Source organism: Electrona antarctica, assembly GCF_951216825.1.
Source record: "Electrona antarctica genome assembly, chromosome: 12".
Classification (NCBI taxonomy): Eukaryota; Metazoa; Chordata; class Actinopteri; order Myctophiformes; family Myctophidae; genus Electrona; species Electrona antarctica.
The window spans coordinates 21,153,830-21,174,640 of NC_136793.1; the positions used below are offsets into that span (position 1 = coordinate 21,153,830).

Sequence of the window (20,811 nt, forward strand, 5' to 3'; positions counted from 1 at the left end):
GAAACATTAGTTATTACTTATTTTTACACAGAAACATAATGTGTGTCCTATAGCATCGTTTAAATGCTTAATTTATAGTTTTAATGTGCAAATTAATCTTTTTTTCGGGTACTCTTATTTTGAAGAGATCGTCCCCCGGAAGTCTTATATTTGCTAGCTTAGATTTGCCAGAAAAACAGTGCCCCAACTATTCTAGTGCGATCCCAAATCTTGCGCCATGGATCCCTGCGGCTAGCTGGAGTAGCCTCTGTACCCAGGCTGGAGTAACCAAGCGCAAGGTCTCGCACTGCCACCTACTGTAAAAAAGAAAACTGCTATTTTTTATTTTGGTGTAAAAAACAGTTTTTAAAAGTATTCTCAAACGGTAAAAAGAAAATGCAAATGTTATACTCCAAATTATTAAACGCATTAAATAATACAATCTGAAAAAAATTGCTGACATACTGATTAATAAGCTAAAAGCAATTGGTTTTAATGATAGCACATCAGATCAGTGAGCTGGATGCTGTTAAATTATCCTGCCTGGAGGGGAGAGAAGAGAACAGATGGTAACCCAATCTGAGAATCCCATCGTCAAGAGACTAATGGTAACCTGACTCCGCCAGATGGGGCAGCCCATCTGGCCCATCTGGCGGAGTCAGGTTAAACAGATGGCGGAGGTGATTGATTGATTGATTGAAGAATTTATTAACAGTTTGCAGAATTACAGTACATTTCTCAATACAAAGTGACAGTGAATGGAACACTGTCGTCGTCGTCCCCTCCCAGTTTGCTGTGGTGTTCCACAATTTAAGGAAGCAATTAGCATACTAGGGAATTTACTGTTCCTAATATAATGTGAACGACATGATCAGCTTGTGTGACTACAACTTGTTTGATCCTGTTCGGGGATGACTCTGCACTGTGCACTCTCAGACAGGAACAAACTGCAGGTTGAAAAGGCTCTGAACTCGGTATAGAATCTGCACCTGACTCCCCGATAACAAACTATCTTTACACCTGGGGAAAAGTTAATCCATTCTCTTTGCATCAAATAGTAATCTCAGCAAGGCCGACAGCTTCCCATGCAGTTAAAGTGGGTGACAATATTGCATGAAAAGATGAAAACGCCTACCTATAGGTTCCATCCTGGAGGCAAATCTTTCCGGTGATATAATGGCCACTAATGTAATGTAATGTAATGTAACAACTTACAAGGTAGGCACAGGATTTCTTCACTGGTGAACAAAAACACCTTGAATACCCTAACACAACTTGGTTTAAAAACACCTTGAATACCCTAACACAACTTGGTTTAAAAACACCTTGAATACCCTAACACAACTTGGTTTAAAAACACCTTGAATACCCTAACACAACTTGGTTTCTTCGACTATGCATGCACCTCTTGGTTATTGGTTGGTACCACGTACAGCACCTTAAAGGCCCTTAATACAATGATCCAGACTTCCCAAAACAAACTGGTCAGGCTACTATTTGCGGCCTCACTCCCAGAACCAACCTCACCCCTGCCCATTTTCATAGGCTTGAATGGCTTTATAGTGTTGGCAGTATAGCATCTTGCAATGGGCCTGGTCCACAAGATCACCAAGATTCCCATGTATACCTGTCTAAATACTTCCTTAATGTCAATGAACTCCACACTCGCAACACCAGAGGGAGTTCAACAAACCATGTGCAACCCAGATTCGGCTCAAACAAGGTATTAAATTAATTTTGCTCCTATGCCACTAAAATGTAACCTGACTCCGCCAGATGGGGCAGCAGAGAGTACACTGGGTTCAGCAGCAGCAGCTTCTAGCAGCTTCTAGCAGCAGCTTCTAGCTTCTAGCTGCTGCTGATTGGCCAGGCCGTTTTGTGGCCGGGCATCAAGTCTGCCTGAGAGTTCCCAGATGGGAGCAGGAGGGGGGAACCCAGTGTACTCTCTGCTGCCCCATCTGGCGGAGTCAGGTTAACTAAAATGTGGAACGCCCTACCAACAGCCTTTAAGAAATGTGAATAATTATCTGATATTTTATTTTTATTTTTTCTATGAACCTGTGACCACCCATACTGTTATAAAAAGGAAATAAAAAGATTTTGAAAAGAAGAAATGTGAATAATTTGACTCCTTCAAAACCGCTCTCAAAGCACCTATGGACGGCTGCAATTCGAAACTGGCCCACCACCCCCTTTCCCCAACTGTACATGTTTTTCCTTTTGTTTTCTTTCTTTACATGATTCCTGTTTTTCATATTGGTCTATCTGTACGTCTTTAAATGTTCAGATGAATTGAAAATGGAGGACCCTGATCTAAACAAGTCTAGTGCTTTTCGGTTTCGTCCTCAAAGTAGCAGTTTTTGTATTGACTTGTACTTTCGTTTGAAATGTACGCCTTCTACATACTGTGAAATAAAAATTTCAATAAATCAATCAAACATTCTTCAACTCTTGTTCTACAGCAGAGATGCTGTTTGAGAAAGAAACCCAGTCCTGAGTCTTGAATATACTTCAATGTGGTTCTTTATTGTTACACCTATTTGGCCAAGTTATTGTGGAACATCTTGCTCCATTAGCATAAGACATCCAAATTAGGCCTACTACATTTATGGTGTGAAATGGAATGAGGGACGGACCCCACAAAAAGACCACCCCTCCTACCCTTTTCTTGGGTTTGGGCACCTGCCTGGCTGCTCCCTCAGTGCTCTCTGCACAGCTCTCGGGCTCTGTCACAATGTGTCGCATTGTGGCACATTGTGACCTTGGGTTCCCAGATGAGTCAAATAGCTACTTCATCTGACATGTGACTGTTGTAAAAGTTGTGGGAAAGATTGGCTATATTGTTTGCATCATTGTTTTCAAATTATATAAATGGTAGCTATAGGCCGCTGGCTGTCTGACTGTACACGCAATGATTGGCTATAAACTCACATATCAGAGGCAGTGCCCTGACAGTACGGTTTTGTCTGTCAGAAGTTGAACCTCCCCACTGAGTCCCCAGGGCCCAGCCCCAGTCACAAGTGCACTTCAAGTTTGGTCACAAGAGGGAGCACTGCACTAAAAAAAAAAGTTCTGCTTTGGAAGAGCATGGAGCGTCTTTTTTTTTTTTTTTTTGAAAATCACTGCAATGAGTCGTTCCTGTGTTGCGAGAGCGATTGAGACTATTTCCTCAAATGTGCCAGGAGTCTGTCTTGAGAACATCACATGGTTGCGCACTGTATGCACGTTGCACAATATCTAGAGTCAGACCTTGAGACACCCATATCTATACCTACTACAGCTTTATTGACGAAAACGGTACGGCGTGATCTGTCAGGACTCAGGACGAGAAGTAAACTGTATTTGGAAAAACAAATTAAAACAAACTCTAGCCTAATTAAATCAAAAGCTTGCGTGTGGTGTTACAAATGTACAAATAACCGTTATGGACATTAGGCCTACTGTGGTAAAAACAATACAAATAGCCAAACTAAATACAATTTAAATAAAATCACAAATAGCCTACACACGGTACTACTAGGCAGACAGGCTGTAAATAAAATCATAAAAAGATAGCCTGCATAGTGCCTACTGCCTACTAGGCAAGCTGCAGCTTAATTAGAGACCAAATGGGTTGTACGGAAAGTTTAATGTATATAAAAGTTGAATTGAATGAATCTAAATTATGGTTGCGTGTTTAAATGCAATGTGTTAAATAACACATGTCACCGTGATAGCTCTGCAAATGTGCCCTGGGCTACTGGAAAAGAATATCAGTCATTGTAAAAAAATAAATAAAAAAATCGGATACAAATAAAATAAAGGGGCTCGTTCAGTATTTTTCAGTGACGTTCCGAATGCTGGTTGGGTCAGTTTTAAAATTATACTAATGGGCGGGGCTCTTTCAAGTGAGTATGTGACGTCAGCTCCCAGGTTCCAGAGAGTGAAACAAACATGGCGACAGGCTGGAGTGGGCAGAGGTTCACGCTAACTTTATTGCTTTTTTCATGTTTTTTCGCGAGTGGACAGTTCAACACCGGGGCCACGGACTTGTGTACCGGCAGCCGGATACTCGGCATGCGGCTTGAAAAAAGCGACAAGGCGGCGACGACCACTGAAGACGGGGTGATCCAGGTAACGGAGGATAGCAACATCCTCCTCAGGTTCTACGGGCTGCAGATCTTTCCAAACACCTCGACTCTCATCAAGTTCACGGAGCAGGACGCGAGCGACGAAGATGAGGATGAGGGCCACGGGGGCGCGGGCGGCACCAGTGTCCCTTTCAACAGGAGCTGCTCCGTGGAGGACACCAAAGGCATACTCGTCCGGGGCGGCATGAACGTCAGCAACCAGGGCACCTCGGGGTTGCTGAGTCTGAAAATCAAGGCGCTCCGCAAGAGCGAGGTGGAGAAGTTGTACAGCCTGTGCATCAAAGACAGCCGAGGACAGTGGTACCTGCTGGGGGAGGACGATGGGTGGCTGCGAGTGGCGGAGGAGAAGAAGTCCCTGTTGCCTCTGTGGCTGCAGATCATCATCATCTGTTGCCTTTTGGTCCTCTCGGGCATGTTCAGTGGACTCAATCTGGGACTCATGGCACTGGACCCCATGGAGCTCCGCATAGTGCAAAGTTGTGGCACGGACAAGGAGAAAAAGTACGCCCGCAAGATCGAGCCCATCCGGAGGAAAGGCAACTACCTGCTGTGTTCCCTGCTCCTCGGCAACGTCCTGGTGAACACCACCCTCACCATCCTCCTGGACGACCTGATCGGCTCGGGCATCGGTGCCGTGGTCGCCTCCACCGTCGGCATCGTCATATTTGGCGAGATTGTTCCCCAGGCGCTTTGCTCACGCCACGGCCTGGCGGTGGGAGCCAACACCATCTCGGTGACCAAGTTCTTCATGCTTCTGACTTTCCCCCTGTCGTGGCCCATAAGCAAGCTGCTCGACTGCGTCCTGGGACAGGAGATCGGCACGGTGTACAACCGGGAGAAGCTGGTGGAGATGCTGAGAGTCACGGAGCCTTACAATGACCTGGTCAAAGAGGAACTCAACATGATCCAGGGAGCCCTGGAGCTCAGGACCAAGACGGTGGAAGATGTGATGACGCCGATCGCCAACTGCTTCATGATCCACAGCGACGGCGTGTTGGACTTCAACACCATGTCGGAGATCATGGAGAGCGGCTACACGAGGATCCCGGTGTTCGAGGACGAGCGCTCCAACATCGTGGATATCCTGTACGTGAAAGACTTGGCTTTCGTCGACCCGGACGACTGTACGACCCTGAAGACTATCACCAAGTTCTACAACCATCCTGTCCACTTCGTGTTTCACGACACCAAGCTGGACTCCATGCTTGAGGAGTTCAAGAAAGGTTTGTTTGTTATTTGGGGGGTCTTATTGAGTGAGCTGAGACAGTGCAGTTCAGAGCTTGTTATGGGGTTAATTTTCTCTTTTCATTCAGAGTCAGACAGCATGTGATGATTTTTTTTAAACTTTGAATATGCAGTGGAGCCTGTAGCAGGATCATCTCTTTATTATTATTCTCCCAGAGTCCCAGTGAAGTGTGTGTGTGTGTGTGTGTGTGTGTGTGTGTGTGTGTGTGTGTGTGTGTCACTGCATTAGTTGAAGTACAATCAACTGCATGCAGGGTCTGCATCTGTGACATACATTGCAACTTGCAAGTGATGAAATGATGACTTTTAAGGAGTAGTATACACAGAAATACAATTTGTTTCATTATCTATTCACTCTCATGTCAACTGAAACTGAGGTGAAGTTGATTTTCTGCTGCACAACTTCTAGCAGCCTTCAGAGCTTGTTATGGAGTTAATTTTCTCTTTTCATTCAGAGTCAGACAGCATGTGATGATTTTTTTTAACTTTGAATATGCAGTGGAGCCTGTAGCAGGATCATCTCTTTATTATTATTCTGTGTGTGTGTGTGTGTGTGTGTGTGTGTGTGTGTGTGTGTGTGTGTGTGTGTGTGTGTGTGTGTGTGTGTGTGTGTGTGTGTGTGTGTGTGTGTGTGTGTGTGTGTGTGTGTGGCTCGCTCGCTCGCTGGAACTGGCATGTGGGGGAGACTAGTACCTAGTGAGGTGAACTGTTTTTTAAACTTTGCCTGCTTTCACTTTTCTGTTTCTTTCATTCACATACACAAAGTACATTCTCTTTCATACTCAAGCATATATCACCTTTACTAATGGGCAAGAAGTCTATCCTCCTGCTATCCCTCATGACTAACTAATCACTTATCCACTTGAACCCCCTATATACTTTGTTGTCCCACCACCCTCAGGGGTCTATTTTTGCTTCTCCTTTTCCCCCTTTACACCAAATCTCTTCGCCAAAAATAGGTGATCTACAATGCAGATTCAATTGATCAAATCCAAACACCTTCCCAGCTCCCAACCCTCACCCTTTGCAGCTTCCAGTCCTCAGATATGTACACACACACATTTCACGTGCACACCGTGCACATCTCCCGCAGGGGTTTATTTTTCCTCTGGGTGTTTTGCCTGAAGGTCACAGACATGTAGACAAAACACACACAGACACACAGCACACTTGCGTATTGTGTTATTGCCTTTCTGCCTCCACAACATTGTTAGTATTCCCGGTACTGTGAGATCCGTAGACGTTCATTATTACAGCCTGGGCTGAATTTAATTGAGCCTGTTCCCAATTCAATAAATGTGGCTACATTAAATTAGGTGTGTGTGTGTGTGTGTGTGTGTGTGTGTGTGTGTGTGTGTGTGTGTGTGTGTGTGTGTGAGTGTGTGTGTGTGTGAGTGTGTGAGTGTGTGAGTGTGTGAGTGTGTGAGTGTGTGAGTGTGTGAGTGTGTGAGTGAGAATGAATGAAATATTTGTCATGTGTCATGCCACTTTGGCCCATCCCATATGGGATTATATGACACATTTCACAGAGTACATTGAATACAACTGACACTACAGTCCTTCCTGTTCATACATATGTGTACATTATTGGAACAAAAAAAGAAAGTGTGTGTGTGTGTGCTACTGTATTTTTACTACATGTATTGTACATATTACTTACACACACATACTCCTGAAGTGTATTAACATAGCTATCACACTTGCAGCTGATATTATGTTTATATTGGCTTTACCTCAATTGGAACGGACATTTGGCTGCAGTGGCACCAGTGCAGTGTGAGATTTGGCTGTGGAAATGCTCTACAGTTCATCTTAGTCAGCTCACCTTGGAGTTGCAAGAGACGTTGGCAACAAGTCACAGAGCAAAATGACACACACACACGCACACAGAGAGAGAGCGTTAGATGAGTGAGAGCATGGCGAGGTGAGATGTTGATCTTGGAGTGCACTCTGTTGGTCATACTGTACACTTGAGTCGAGTGCTCTCCTGTTAGAGAGTCCTAAGTATATCACATTATGGTTAGCTAGGTGGACCTACACTCGCGCGCACGCACGCACACACGCACCAGATAACTGCCAGTTTACTGACTCAGGCTCCAAGCTTCCAGTCCAGTCCAGTCTGCAAACTCATAATAGCGAATAACATTTACTACATGGGAACATACCGTACGTGATTGACTGGCCCACAGTTTGTCCACCTCTCCGCTGACCTCACCCCCCACAGACTCAGAGTTCCATTCTCTAGCACCTTGGCATCGGTCGTCATAGTGATGGTATCCAACTGTGCCACAGGTCACATTGTCTTGCTCTCTCTTGCAATCTACCTGTCACCACTCCTCCCCATTTCAGCCTTTATAGTGTAGTGTTAGTTGTGTTGGATGCAGGTGCCAGGGTTCACCACCACCTGTTGCATCTAATCACATTTTGGAGAGTTGGTGTGTTAGGCCTGCCCATTGCATAGGATACACGGACCATATTCATGGTGGTGGTCATTTTGTTCTTACATCATACACTGACAGGGTGGGGTCTCGCCAACCCCAAATACGATTTCTCCCATTAAGACCTGAGGCAGATTCTACAAATGCCTTTTTCTTCCTCTTTCTGTTCTCAAAATTTTGGCTGCGGAATCTGTCAATCTGAAAATGTTTTGTGCCAGGAAGACCCCCAGAAGATTCAACATTTTTCATAGCTAAAATATGAAGTGACATAAATGCTTTCCCAATTTTAAATGGCTTATGAGCAAAACTGCAGTATTCCTGATTTTGTGCATCAACCCGTTGTGTTCTCACATTATGAGTAGCATAATAGCATTGTGTGTGTCTGTTCTAGCAAAAATATTCAGTTGTCCATGTAATCTTTGAGCAAATTCTATATGAAATGTATGAGGATATGTCAAATGATTCAGCATTAAGATATTAGAAAACAGAAGAGACCCAAAGCCTTGGTAATGGGATCTGTATTACCGGGTTTTCAGAAGGTGGCATGTCCATTTCATGTTCCATCTCATTTCTCCTTAGCTTTGTTAAAATGTCTCGGGAGCACACGTGTCATATGTGTTTCCAGGTATGCATGGACTCGGAGCCAGTCACCAGGATTCATTCAAATGCACACACTTGCAGATCCGATATGCATTTGTTTTCTATTTTTCTATTTTTTCAATGTCCGTAGCCTACAACACACATGATGTCAAATTTAATGCTCTCCCTGAAATTTATAACTACATGTGCTAATTAGCTTTTGAGATAGGGATCCTTTTGTTGAGAAGTCTGACTGTACATACAGGAAATAGACCAACTTCTGTTTGGTTTGTGTTGCTAGGCTTGTCTCTATATTGCCCCCGTCTGTGTTTTATCAGTGCACGCACTCATCTGGACACTCCACCCTACCTTTTGGTATGTTAAATATCAGGGCTACAATAACAGATACCTTGCTGATGTTCAATATCTGCCATCTTCTTCTTTCTCTTATATATATATATATATATATATATATTTATATATATATATATATATATGTACCATTCCTACTATGCACTCCTACACATTGACTCACTCTCTTAGTTGTCTTTCAGCATTCTTCTACTATTCATTACAGAGTGCCCTCCCTGACCTTTGGACCAAACACTCATTTACCCACTTCCACTCCCACTCTTTACTGGGGTTTAGTATGCTCACTTGCCTGACACTCCCTTTTAGACACACACGCACGCATGCATCTGCATGCACATACATACACACACAGTGTCACACACCCTTTGATCAATGTGTGTTGAAGGTTTACCAATCCCGGCTGATAAGGCCTGTCACAGATCCAACCTGAGTCTCCTTTTGTGTGATGGGCGTGCCTCTAATTTGTACTGTATTTCTGTATTTCAACACCGTGTCTCTCTCTCTACCACCCTAGTCTATTTAATGTGTGCATTTGACTCCACATGTCTCTTTTGTTCTCTCTCTCTCTCTCGTGTGTGTGTGCGCATGCATGCGTGCATAGTACAATATGTGCATATTTGATAGACTAATTCTATAAGACAAACCCTTGTAACGGTTTCGGCCTGAAGTGGAATTCGGCCTGTTAATTATCCAATTAGTCAATTAAGAGTAAATTGTGACTCTGGCCGTCACACCCTGAAGTATTTCTTTAGAAACAGCGAGTACACACACACACACACACACACACACACACACACACCTTTCATATCAGGTCGACAGTTCAGATCATTATCACTGCTGCCAGCCAGTATAATGCCAGTTAAGTGCATGCATATATCCTAGTCATTCTGTCAAGCTTATTTAAATTATTATTGTGATTATTTTTAAATATGTTGTTCAAGGGATGGGGAATGTGAGTGGCAGCAGATCAGACCAGGCATATTATTGACACCATATGAATAATTAAATATATCGACAACTCCCAACACGTGTACACCTTTAGCATTGGTGGTAGATGGGATTGAGATGTGCATTAGTAAATATGCTAGTGCCATGCATTTCAAGTGCGCGTGACCACACCTGAGCAATGAATGGTTGCATTTGCTCTGCCCAATGCTTCCTTGCATTTTGGACCACTTCCTAACTGCCAAGTGCGGGTGTCAGACAGTGTTTGGATGTGTGGCACCTCGGGACAGTAAATTACGTAAAAACAGGACCACGGCATCTCTGTCCACCTCTCTCGCTCTCTGAAGGCTCTTATCAGCGGCCTGCTGCTCCTCTATTACTCTTCCTGCCTTGTCGCTGGAACTACTGTGGTGTAGGAGTGCTGACAATGCTGTCGCTATCCACTCAACTCCCTGACGTTGTGTCTGAGTACAGCTTGATCAAAAGGTTGATTGGATTAAGACAGGCTTTCAGGCCAAGGTGTCGTTGCTCACAGACACGACCAGACAGACTAGCATGGAACAATATACTATATAGATTTGAGTTCATATTTCCCACAACAGTCACATCAACACTTGGGTTTACGTACGGGTACCCTAATGATTATCAGTCAGCAAGAAGAAAGTTTGACACTCACAAATAACCTAATGTGCAAGTCACGTGTGCGCCGTTGCGGCTGTAGCAAAGGAAGCATGCCAGTGGGGTAACACCGAGAACGGTGGCCTGTGATGCAGGTGTCGCTAGGCGGCGGAGGTGTGAGGTTGCACGTTTTCCGATGTAAGTAGACGGGGAAAGTTTAATTCACCAATAAAGTAATTATTCATTTATAATTTGTTAAATGGGAAAAAGGGCTTCGTTAAGACCTCCATAATATTATGGGCAATGCCTGTGTGAAAAGTGAGAGCGATTGGTGCAGGCAGTGAGGAGCAGAGGATAGTGAGCTCCCATCTGAAGCTCTATACTGATTAAGTGACTGTATGAAGTCTGTCTCCATAAGCACTTTAATATGATGGAATATGATCTTTTGTTTTTAAATCGATTTTTATAGTCGGGATTCTTATCGATTTAAATAGATTTACGATATATCGTTACAGGCCTTGTGTGTGTGTGTGTGTGTGTGTGTATATATATATATATATATATATATATATATATATATATATATATATATATATATATATATTTATTTATTAGCATTAGCTCCTCTCATCTCAATGAATTAGAATATTGTGTAAAAGTTCATTTTCTTCCGTAATATAATTCAAAAAGTGAAACTTTAATATATTCTCAATTCATTGTGCATAAAGTGAAGTATTTAAAACCTTTTTTTGTTCTCAAAATATTAGAATATTTTACGGAAAAACTACTTTTGAACAAATTATTTCATCAATGGGGCGTGGCATTACTGTACGGAGGCACTTTTTTGAGTGATACACTGACGGGAAATGCACAATTCCATAGTTAACTGAGACCTTCGGTCGCAATAATCTTTTTTTCTTTTTCTTTTTTTTTTTACTTACTTACTAGAGAGAATCTACAAGCTCATAATGCATCAAATCTTTGCACTTTGCGCAGTGATTTAAGTGATTGAAACCAGGAAAAAACGACAGCTATGCCATATAATGTCATTAAGATAAAATGTCCAGACTAGTCTTCAAGATATAGCTATAAAATCAATACATTCCCCAGCCCTGTGTGCATTGTTACGCTCGTTATCTCACTTCACTCAAAGCGGACGATGGATTTAATTCTGATGCTCTGTTTCAATGGACTTTGAGAGTGGACAGAGATTTGATGAAACAAGGAAGTTGTACTGCAATCTCTTTTGAGATTGTTGGGGAACTGTGAGGGATTGTGATGGATTCCAGCTTTTCCCCATATCACTGGAATAACAGGTCGGAAGGGCATGACCTGATCCACACAATAATATACTTGTGTGGGTGCATGTTTGTGCATTTTTCGTCACCTGGAGTGCATGTATGTGTCTGTTTGTGTCAGTGGTCAGTGCCATCGATCTGTTTGTGTTCGTGGGTGGTATGCGCGTGGCATTCCTTTCCCATACAAACTAATAGCTCTCCTCCCTCGTCTTTGTGATGTTTCATGTCAACAAACACAGAGCCAGTGAATGGTATGCTGGTGACAGAATGCCACAAGGTCAGAGCACAATTTAATCTGCATACAGGCTGGGAGAATCAGGGCGGGTAAAGGAATAAGGTGATACATTTTACTCTCATCTTCCCACAACAACAGCCTTCTGTGTACTGTTGGGCAAATCAGTCAGTCCCCAGCCGGATGCTCTAGTTCTAGTCTAGACTGCTCGGTGTCCAACAGTAGAATACTCACTGTGGTGCCAGTGCTGAGCAGCTCGCAGGTGTGAATATCTACTGTATGAATAATAACATGAATTATGGTGTTTTGATCTGAATGGTCTGCAGTTAAAGTACAGTTAAAAATAAACATATTCCCATTTCTGTTTATGAGACATTTTTTCTGTATGGGAGCCAATGTGAAATACTGCATCTAAGCCTAATGGCCTAAGCGTAAGCACTTTGCAGATGTAGCAACCGAGGGAGAGGCTGAGAAAAGGCCCTAATTGTAAAAATGAAATGCACTCTGCATTTCTACAGTATAATGCTTTGTTATTCAAAGTGCTTTTTGGTGTGCATTACAATACCCATTCACACACTCGACACCCAACAGTGGAGACAACCATGCAAGCCACCAACTTGCATGTCTTGCTCAAGGGCAATTTGACACAGACAGTCAGGAGGAGCCGGGGATCGAACCAGGGTCCTTCCAGTTAACAGACAGCCACTGCCAGAGCCTGCAATAAGCAAACTGAAGCTATGAACAGCATAGCTTCAGTTTGCTTATTCCAGTCGGGCAAAGATACAGTATTTAGTGTGGGCCATGCTGTGTTGACATCAGACAACATTAGCTGATAAGCTGATTTTCTAGCTGAAGTCTGCTCTGCTCTGACTTGTTAACATCAATTAGTGGTAAGCTCAGTCCAGTTTTTGTAGATCACCTTAAAAACACCCCGGCCCTAAAAGAAAACACCACACTACCACACTTCAATTATTATTGCAGAAATGGCTTCAAAAGGAGAATCAACTGTCCATAGCTGAGTGGTGTACAGCAGATTGGATAAAGCTTACTATTTGTCTTAGTTCCCGTTTCTCTTTTCGTTTCTTCCCCTTTCCCATGGGTCACTTAAACATCACGTGGCCTACACTGGAAGAAAACTGACATATCCACCTTGAGTCATGAATGTTGCATGACAAAAACACTCGGTCCAGTGTGGCCACTGGCCAGATAGTCACTTTATAGAAACATGACAGACAAACTTCCTCTTTGTTACAGATTGTATAGATCTGTCTGTACTTTACATTGCCAGCAGCAACAGAACATGAAGGATTGCACTCAGTAGAGCGCATAACTCCACCAACACTATGCAGTTGTCATGATATGCCATTTCCGAGATGCAACTAATTATGTCATTGTGACTTTGCCCATGACTGTCTGTGACCTTTTCCTTCCTTTTACCTTTTCAATTCTAAGATTAACCATTACAATGAACCCAGGCATCCCTATTTTTGCGGGAAAAGAGGTTTGAGCTACCAGACATCCCGCATGTTGTTTCCTTACCATTGTGGTAAATGGTCAGTGAAGATCTGTGCAAACAGTGCTAAGAGAGTCTGTCATGTCATGTTAGTGGAAAAGATCTAGCAACAGCCCAGCACCACATAGTGGGCTGACTCGGTAGTGTTTGAACTCTGGAGACCCCAGCTGACAGTTCATATGTCTCTCTCGTGTGTGTGTGCGTGCGTGCGTGCGTGCGTGCGTGCGCGCGCGCGCGCAAAGGAGTCAATAAATTCTAAAAGTGACTCTCCTGTGACTAGCAGTAAGTATGTCCCCTGTGGCCCCCGCTTCCTCTGAAATATTGACTCAGCTCTGTAGGGATCTCAGAGAGGGGTCACACACACACACACACACAGAGACTTTTCCATTGCATTCTTTTTCCATTCCCTGTATTGCCACATTAATGTCTTGGCATGCAATGCCCAAGAATGTTAGCTAGTAATGATTATAGATGTAACTAATTACTGTACTGGGTTGAAATAACATATGGGACATGGAGCATATTGCTGAGATGCATCCCAAAGGAACACACGCAGAATCTTCTCTCTATATTCACAGTCACTTCTCTCTATATTCACAGTCACTTTATTAAATTAGCATAAGCCAACAACAGGACACAACTGCCCCCCCCCCCCCCCAATCACACACACACTCTCTCTCTTTTAATTGCATGCGATGGTGTGCGCTGGCTGACACCAACTCTGGATCGCCTCCCTCCTGTCGGCATCAGATCTCAGAGCTCTGCAGTGTTGCTCGTTCCTCTGTCAGGCCGCTAGTGTGTCTACTGAAGTGGTGTGTCTACTGAAGTCGTGCGCCGCCGTCCCCTCATAGCTGTGCCTTGGGTTGTCTCCCACAGAGTCAGTACCCTTGCCATCAGAACAGTGCCCAGCCAGCCTCATCCCTCTCTTCCTGACTTGGTCCTCCCATGGGACATCAAGTGCCATTCCTAGCGTTCTTGTGTAGACACCATCCAGCGTTTCCCGCTGTGTTGTGAGTGTCCATGTCTCTGCCCTATACAGCAGTACTGATTCTGGTAAAAAATACTGTCTCTCGACGTCATCTCCCATCTCAGATATCCATACTCTCCTCGTCCCATACAAGGCATTCCAGGCAAGTGCCCAGCGGACCTTCAGATCTTGTTCCGTCCAGGCAGTCCAGGCACCCTCATCTATGAGTTTTGTCTTGTTGGCACTGAGCGTGACGTCATTGCCACGGCCATGCTACAGTATTGTATTTAGAAGTGTCTGTTTCCACCAGCAAGCTAAGGACCACCGGCCTCCAATGCTGTGCGTCTTAGCCAGAACACGGCGGTGAGTGTAGCCTCATTTATATACTTAGAAAATAACCGCTCTACAAGTGCACAATCGCATCATCCGCGACCCGTTGTGAGCTTGTAGAGCGGCTATTTTTGGCGTGCGATTAATTCCGCCGTACAACAAATGAATCATGACTGCCTTCCCTGGAGACTTCAGAGAGTCCAGACTAAAATATACAACCCCCCTCCCTCCCACCAGTCTGTCTCCCTCTTGCGAACATGACATCATGGACTCCTCCAGTAAGCCGGTCCACGGGACTCAAGAGACAAATGGGTTTACTCTATGCTCTATTCCTGTGGTCAAACCAAGGTCAGGTTAGGGAATGTGTAGAATGTCCCTGTGGCACTCTGCCAATGCTGTCTACCCCCCCCCCCCCCCCTTTCCCGGCTATGCAGGCTGGCATCAAGGACGCACTCCTAAAACACTTCAGATCCTGTTAAGTTCAGTAAGCCCTCTTCTCTACACGTCCCGTCGACAGGCCTCTTCGTGGAAGCGAAGAAAAGGATAGCTGATTGACGGCCGACCTGTCATTTCATCCTTGATCACAATGGGCCTTGAGCAGAATAGAAACAAACATTAGGAATGTGTGCGTGTGAATGTGTGTACTGTAGTATAACATTATGATGCTTTTCGGTCAACAGTGAAGGAAGGTCCTAATTAGGGCTGCAAGCCTGCAGCTGCAACCATCAATTATTTACGTATCGATTATTCTATTGGTTACCCTTTGTGTATGTGTGGACATGCTGTATATACAGGTACTTGGCATTTGTGTGTCAGGGCGGTGGTGAGGGCATTATCCTGCTCCACACGGGGCCTTCTCTACCCCCGAGACAGCTGTGACTAGTGTTCCGTTCTGGCACTGGCATTAATAATTCAGCCTGCGTCCGCGGCGCACCATGGCAGCCTGTTTGCCAGTGCTGCACTTATTGTGGACAACCATTCAGCCAGAAAGTCCCGCAGCAACATTTGCACTGTTGATACACTATTGATATCAGTGATGAAGTGCCAGGTGAAGAGTTCATTATTGTGTGTAATAAGTGTTTGTTTATGTGGATCTGTGGCACACAATGTGTGTATGAGCACATAAGTGTGTGTGTGTGTGAGTGCTTTTGTTTGTGTGTGTACTGTGTAGTACAGTAAAAGACATGGCCAAAGTCCACACCCAGCCCTACCTATTATGACCTGTAACCATTAACGTGCTGTTTGCGGTGCAAGCAGAGGGAATTGGAGGGGAGGCGGGGTTAGTTAGGAAAGGGCCGTTATCAGATATAGTCAAAAGTCATAAATGTTAGCCGTCGGGTAGTTGACGTACTGTAATCCGCAGGCTTGGTCCAAATCACATGTTTTAGTATCACATGTTCACATAAATCAACAATGGTATCTGTTTTGTGCAAAATAAGAATGATGATGATGAGGAATAAATAAATACAACGTCAAGACATGTCATGATATACTGTATGTACCCAGAACCACACCACAGCCTCAAGGCCCTGACAAGTAGGCTCTGGGAGTGGCAGGCAACCAACAATGGACACTAACAGCCCTGTTGCCTGTCTGCCTATTACACACACGGAACAGCTGTGCATACACACACAGGCAGACCTACATCCACATTATGTGTATATTTTGCACATTTATTAAGCATAACGCAGCACCTTACACAATACACACACCAGACATTATTGTATTATTTCAACATATCCCACACTCACGTCACGTCACAGGCACCTCATAATATTTAGAGGTAGGTTTGAAGGCAACTCACAGTGTGCAATTGTTGTTTGCATTAGATTTGAGGTATTTGCTATTATTCCTATCGTTGTTTTGTCTTTTCTTTATTGCTTTTTTCTTTTCTTTTCTTTCTTTATTTTTTGTCTTTGTCTTGTTGCTTCTCATATAAGTATCATTATGGGATATATAACGATAAAATCTGGAATCTTGAATCATAAACCAAGCATGTCAGTGCCAGCTATATTTGACAAATACACTTTGAAAGGATCTGACTTGCCCTGACTTGACTCTGTCTTAGGATCATTGAACCCGATGGGCCTCCTGCATAAAATAATACAAAAAATTATGACGTGTACTGTCTAGTCTAGTGTCTAGGACTGCAACTATCGATTATTTTCTTAGCGAATATTCTACTCATTGCGTTTTCGATTAATTTAATAATATTGAAGCATTTTTGTCATTCTTTAAAAGGTTTCATGGATCGATGCGTTTGTGAACAAAAAAAACATTTTTGCATCGATTAGTCTGATTAACCACTTAAGCCTTGTTTTATACTTCATTGCACAATACTTATATTAACTGTTGCACCTCTAATGTATGCTAATATGCTTTGAGATAAGCTCCTAAATTCACTGTTTTAGACATTTAGTCGATTGAGTTGACATTGATCCAGGCTCTAAGGTATGCTAATATGCTTTGAGATAAGCGCCTAAATTCACTGTTTTAGACATTTAGTCGATTGAGTTGACATTGATCCAGGCTTTTGTTTGGTGGGTTGATAGATATATAGATAGATTGATTGATTGACTGATACTCCAACTAATGCCCGTCTCCATCTTGCTCCCACTTAGGAAAATCCCATCTGGCCATTGTACAGAAGGTGAACAACGAGGGGGAGGGAGATCCGTTCTACGAGGTGCTGGGATTGGTCACGCTAGAAGATGTCATCGAGGAGATAATCAAGTCAGAGATCCTGGATGAATCTGATCTTTACAGTGAGTGGCGCCGCTTTGGCTTTGTTTGTCACAGGCTCCTTGATTGCTCAGCTCGCCGAGAACAGTATTGTCACTAGCCATTGCTTTATCTTTTGATTAGGTTATGTAATACTGGTAACCTGTTGAATTAAGACTCTTGTCTTGTGTGTGTCTGTGTCTGTCCAGCTGATAACCGCCACAGGAAAAAGGTGCCGGCCAACAAGAATAAGAGAGATTTCTCGGCCTTCAAGCAGACCGAGGCCGAATCCAAAGTTAAGATCTCTCCTCAGCTACTGTTGGCCGCTCATCGTTTCTTGGCCACAGGTGAGTCAAAGTCATACGCAAAAGGATACAACATGTACACACAATCATAATGTTATTGGCTGGGTTTCCCAAACGCATATGGTGTAAGAAAAAAACGATTATATATATATATATATATATATATATATATATATATATATATACTTTTTATATATATACTTTTTTTAAAGAGTAAAGAGAGCCTACTGTCAGCTGTCTAGCAGTCCAAATATTATTAAATTAAATTTCAGAATGGTAGACCTGAGGCCTACCATACCAGGCCTGAGGTTTGAGGCCTACCATACCAGGCCTGAGGTTTGAGGCCTACCATACCAGGCCTGAGGTTTGAGGCCTACCATACCAGGCCTCAGGCCTGCGTGGCACATCTATGCACGAAATGTCTATGTTCACAGGCTTCTGTGTGCGGCCTATGAGGGCATCTGAGCATGTGCGGCACTACAAGTCTTACACCATATGCGTTTGGGAAACCCAGCCAATGACTGTACCACATTTAAAGTGTTCCAACCAGTATTTCATTGAAGTTCCACTACGCATTTAATTACATCAACACGGCTCGGTGTGCCAGAAAGTGATTGACGCAATCTGCACGTCCGACAAAAAAAACAGCACAAGTCCCTACTTGCTATTTAAAGCTCGGGTTTCTGCTTGCATGTTTCCTCAGGAGCCATATTTAAGGTCTGAGCACCAAGTATGCTTGTACGTGCTTAGTAGCAAAATGCGACACTGGCATCAGGCCAACGGGATGTAAAGTCTTCCCTGCGCTACAAATCAATTGAGCGTGTGGACTGTTACCATCTGTCAGGTCCGAAAGCGGCGACTGGCAGGAGCCTCCCAGCGGAAGTTAGCACTAGCCGCAGCTAGCATGACGTAGCGCTTCTGAAAACAAAATATGAGCACGCTTGTGTGTCTTCAGCCACTTTATACTCTCTCCCCCTCTCTCTCTCTCTCTCTCTCTCTCTCTCTCTCTCTCTCTCTCTCTCTCTTCTTTCCATCTCTCTTTTCTTTTTGTGCTGTTCCTGATAACCTCACCCTAAACCCAGCTGTTTCCCTCAAGTTCTTTTAGTTCTTTTAACCATCAACTTTGAACTTTTTGAACCCCTTCACACCCAGTTACTGTGTCTGCATAAAGACAAAGCATGACTTGACAGAATGAACGATGTTTGATCAGCCCGTAGATGATGGATGCCCTACCTTTCCCTCTAGACTCTACAGTAGAGTATTGACAGTAGTACTGTGAACCCCTGTGTGGGTTCACTTACTTCACTCACACTGATTGTGAGGTGGAACGTGTCTTTGTCCCCGATCCAGGTGTGGCAATTGACCATACGAGCCCTGGCTCCTCCAATCACAGCACCTTGCCAGAATTCAACAGGGAGTTCCCTGTTGAATCTTAGGTTTGGAATAGATGTCTTGCTGTCTTCTTTGACCTTGATTCTTGCTCTCTCTATCTCTCTCTCTCTCCCCCCTCCCCTCCTCCTCCTCTTCCAGAGGTGACCTTGTTCAGCCCGTCTCAGATTTCAGACAAGGTGTTACTGCGGATTCTTCGCCACCCTGATGTGATCCAGGAGATCAAGTTCAACGACAGCGACAAGCGCTCACCGCAGCACTATGTCTACCAGCGGGGCAAGGCTGTGGACTACTTTGTCCTCATCCTACAGGTATACAACATGTTTGGGTGTGGGGAGGAGGCTACGCCTTACACTACCCATGTACTAATTTAGCTGATACATCTATAGAGCGTCGCAGTCCCGCCCCCTACCATGGACCAGGAAATGAATCCCAATGCATTTTTCCCATAGACATTTCAAAAAGTATTTATTTAAAGACTGTTACGCCGCGGACAAAGCCAACTCGACACAAACACAAACACAAACAATATGTTGGACCAAACAAATAATTACAAAGAAGAAAAACAACAAAAAAGTGTTGTAACCTGCCGTTTTTTTCTTCTTTCTAATTATTTGTTCGGCCCAAAAAATTGTGTTTGTTGTCATGATTTGTCACGACTCGAGTTGGCTTTGTCCGTGGCGTAAACGTCTTTAAATAAATACTTTCTGAAATGTCTATGAGGAAAATGAACGGAGAATAATTTCCTGGTCCATGGTAGGGGGCGGGACTGCGACGCTCTATACAGGGCTACTGACATGAGTGAGCAGGAGGATTGAGTGTTAGGAGCCCCCGGTGCCTCTACATTTCCCAGACAGCCTATATCCACTCGGCTATGTCCCCTGAGCTTAGTAGGTGTAGTGTGTCCTGCATGTGGGTGTGCCTGTGTGTGTTGTGTGTGGTGCACTCACCTGAGCGTATACGTCACACAACATCAACAGGTTGGTAAGTCAAGTCTGCAGTAAAGCCAATCACCTCCACAAGGAGATTAACGGTCTTAGAGAGCCAGATTTGGTCTCTGTGCGAAGTTAACACCCCTGCTCCTCTTTTGTACTGGGACTGACTGAGAATGCTCGTATCACAATAACACATTTAAGAGCTGAGGCCGTTTCTTTTGTATTTGGCCACGGACCCCACCATCGGAAAATGTCTTGTGCCAAGGACCTCCAGAAGAGAAGATTTGTGTTAATAGGTTTAAAAAACGGCGGGGCTCCACTGCAGCCATTGGGCGTCGCGTCAGTGTCAACGTAATCAATAAAGGGTGCTCCTCCACTGCCAACGTTGCGTTGCGTTCGGTGGCTGTAATCCCCACCGGTTTATTTGTTGACGCCGTCTGAATGCAACGCAACACAGTTGGTGGAGCTTTGGCATTATACTTTCAGCCTTGGTGTCTGACTGTACCGCGTGCTGTTCACATTTCTGACTAATAAAGTATTCAGTCAATCAAAAAAGAAACCTCAGCCAGCCTCCCCTGGGGAAGAGGAGGAAGGATTGAACAGTGGAAGTGTGGGGTTGGGGGGGCATTTAAGACAGCTGTGACCTTCGTGTGGTGGGTTTGTTACCGGGGCGTGAAAGGCCCCCCTGCTCTTTGTTAATTGATCTCCTTTATGGAGAGGGTCGGCAGAAGGGGAGGGGCATTATCAGTCAGCTGTCGATAACACTAATGCCACACCATACACGCACGCACACACACACACACAAACGCTGCATA

General features: G+C 44.1%; 1 protein-coding gene across 2 annotated transcripts in view; it reads left to right on the forward strand.

The window, feature by feature from the left end:
* The first annotated feature begins 3,883 nt into the window (after window positions 1–3,883).
* The window catches only part of LOC306933292 (metal transporter CNNM4), a 30,749-nt gene continuing 13,821 nt past the window's right edge, over window positions 3,884–20,811 (forward strand). The window contains exons 1-4 of one of the 2 annotated variants that reach the window (XM_079515442.1): window positions 3,884–5,332; window positions 17,268–17,411; window positions 17,577–17,714; window positions 19,203–19,372. In XM_079515442.1, the coding sequence (XP_079371568.1) occupies window positions 3,913–5,332; window positions 17,268–17,411; window positions 17,577–17,714; window positions 19,203–19,372 (1,872 nt within the window). In that variant the 5' untranslated portion in view covers window positions 3,884–3,912. The remainder of the gene's footprint in view (window positions 5,333–17,267; window positions 17,412–17,576; window positions 17,715–19,202; window positions 19,373–20,811) is intronic. The other variant, XM_079515441.1, reaches the window with a different exon arrangement.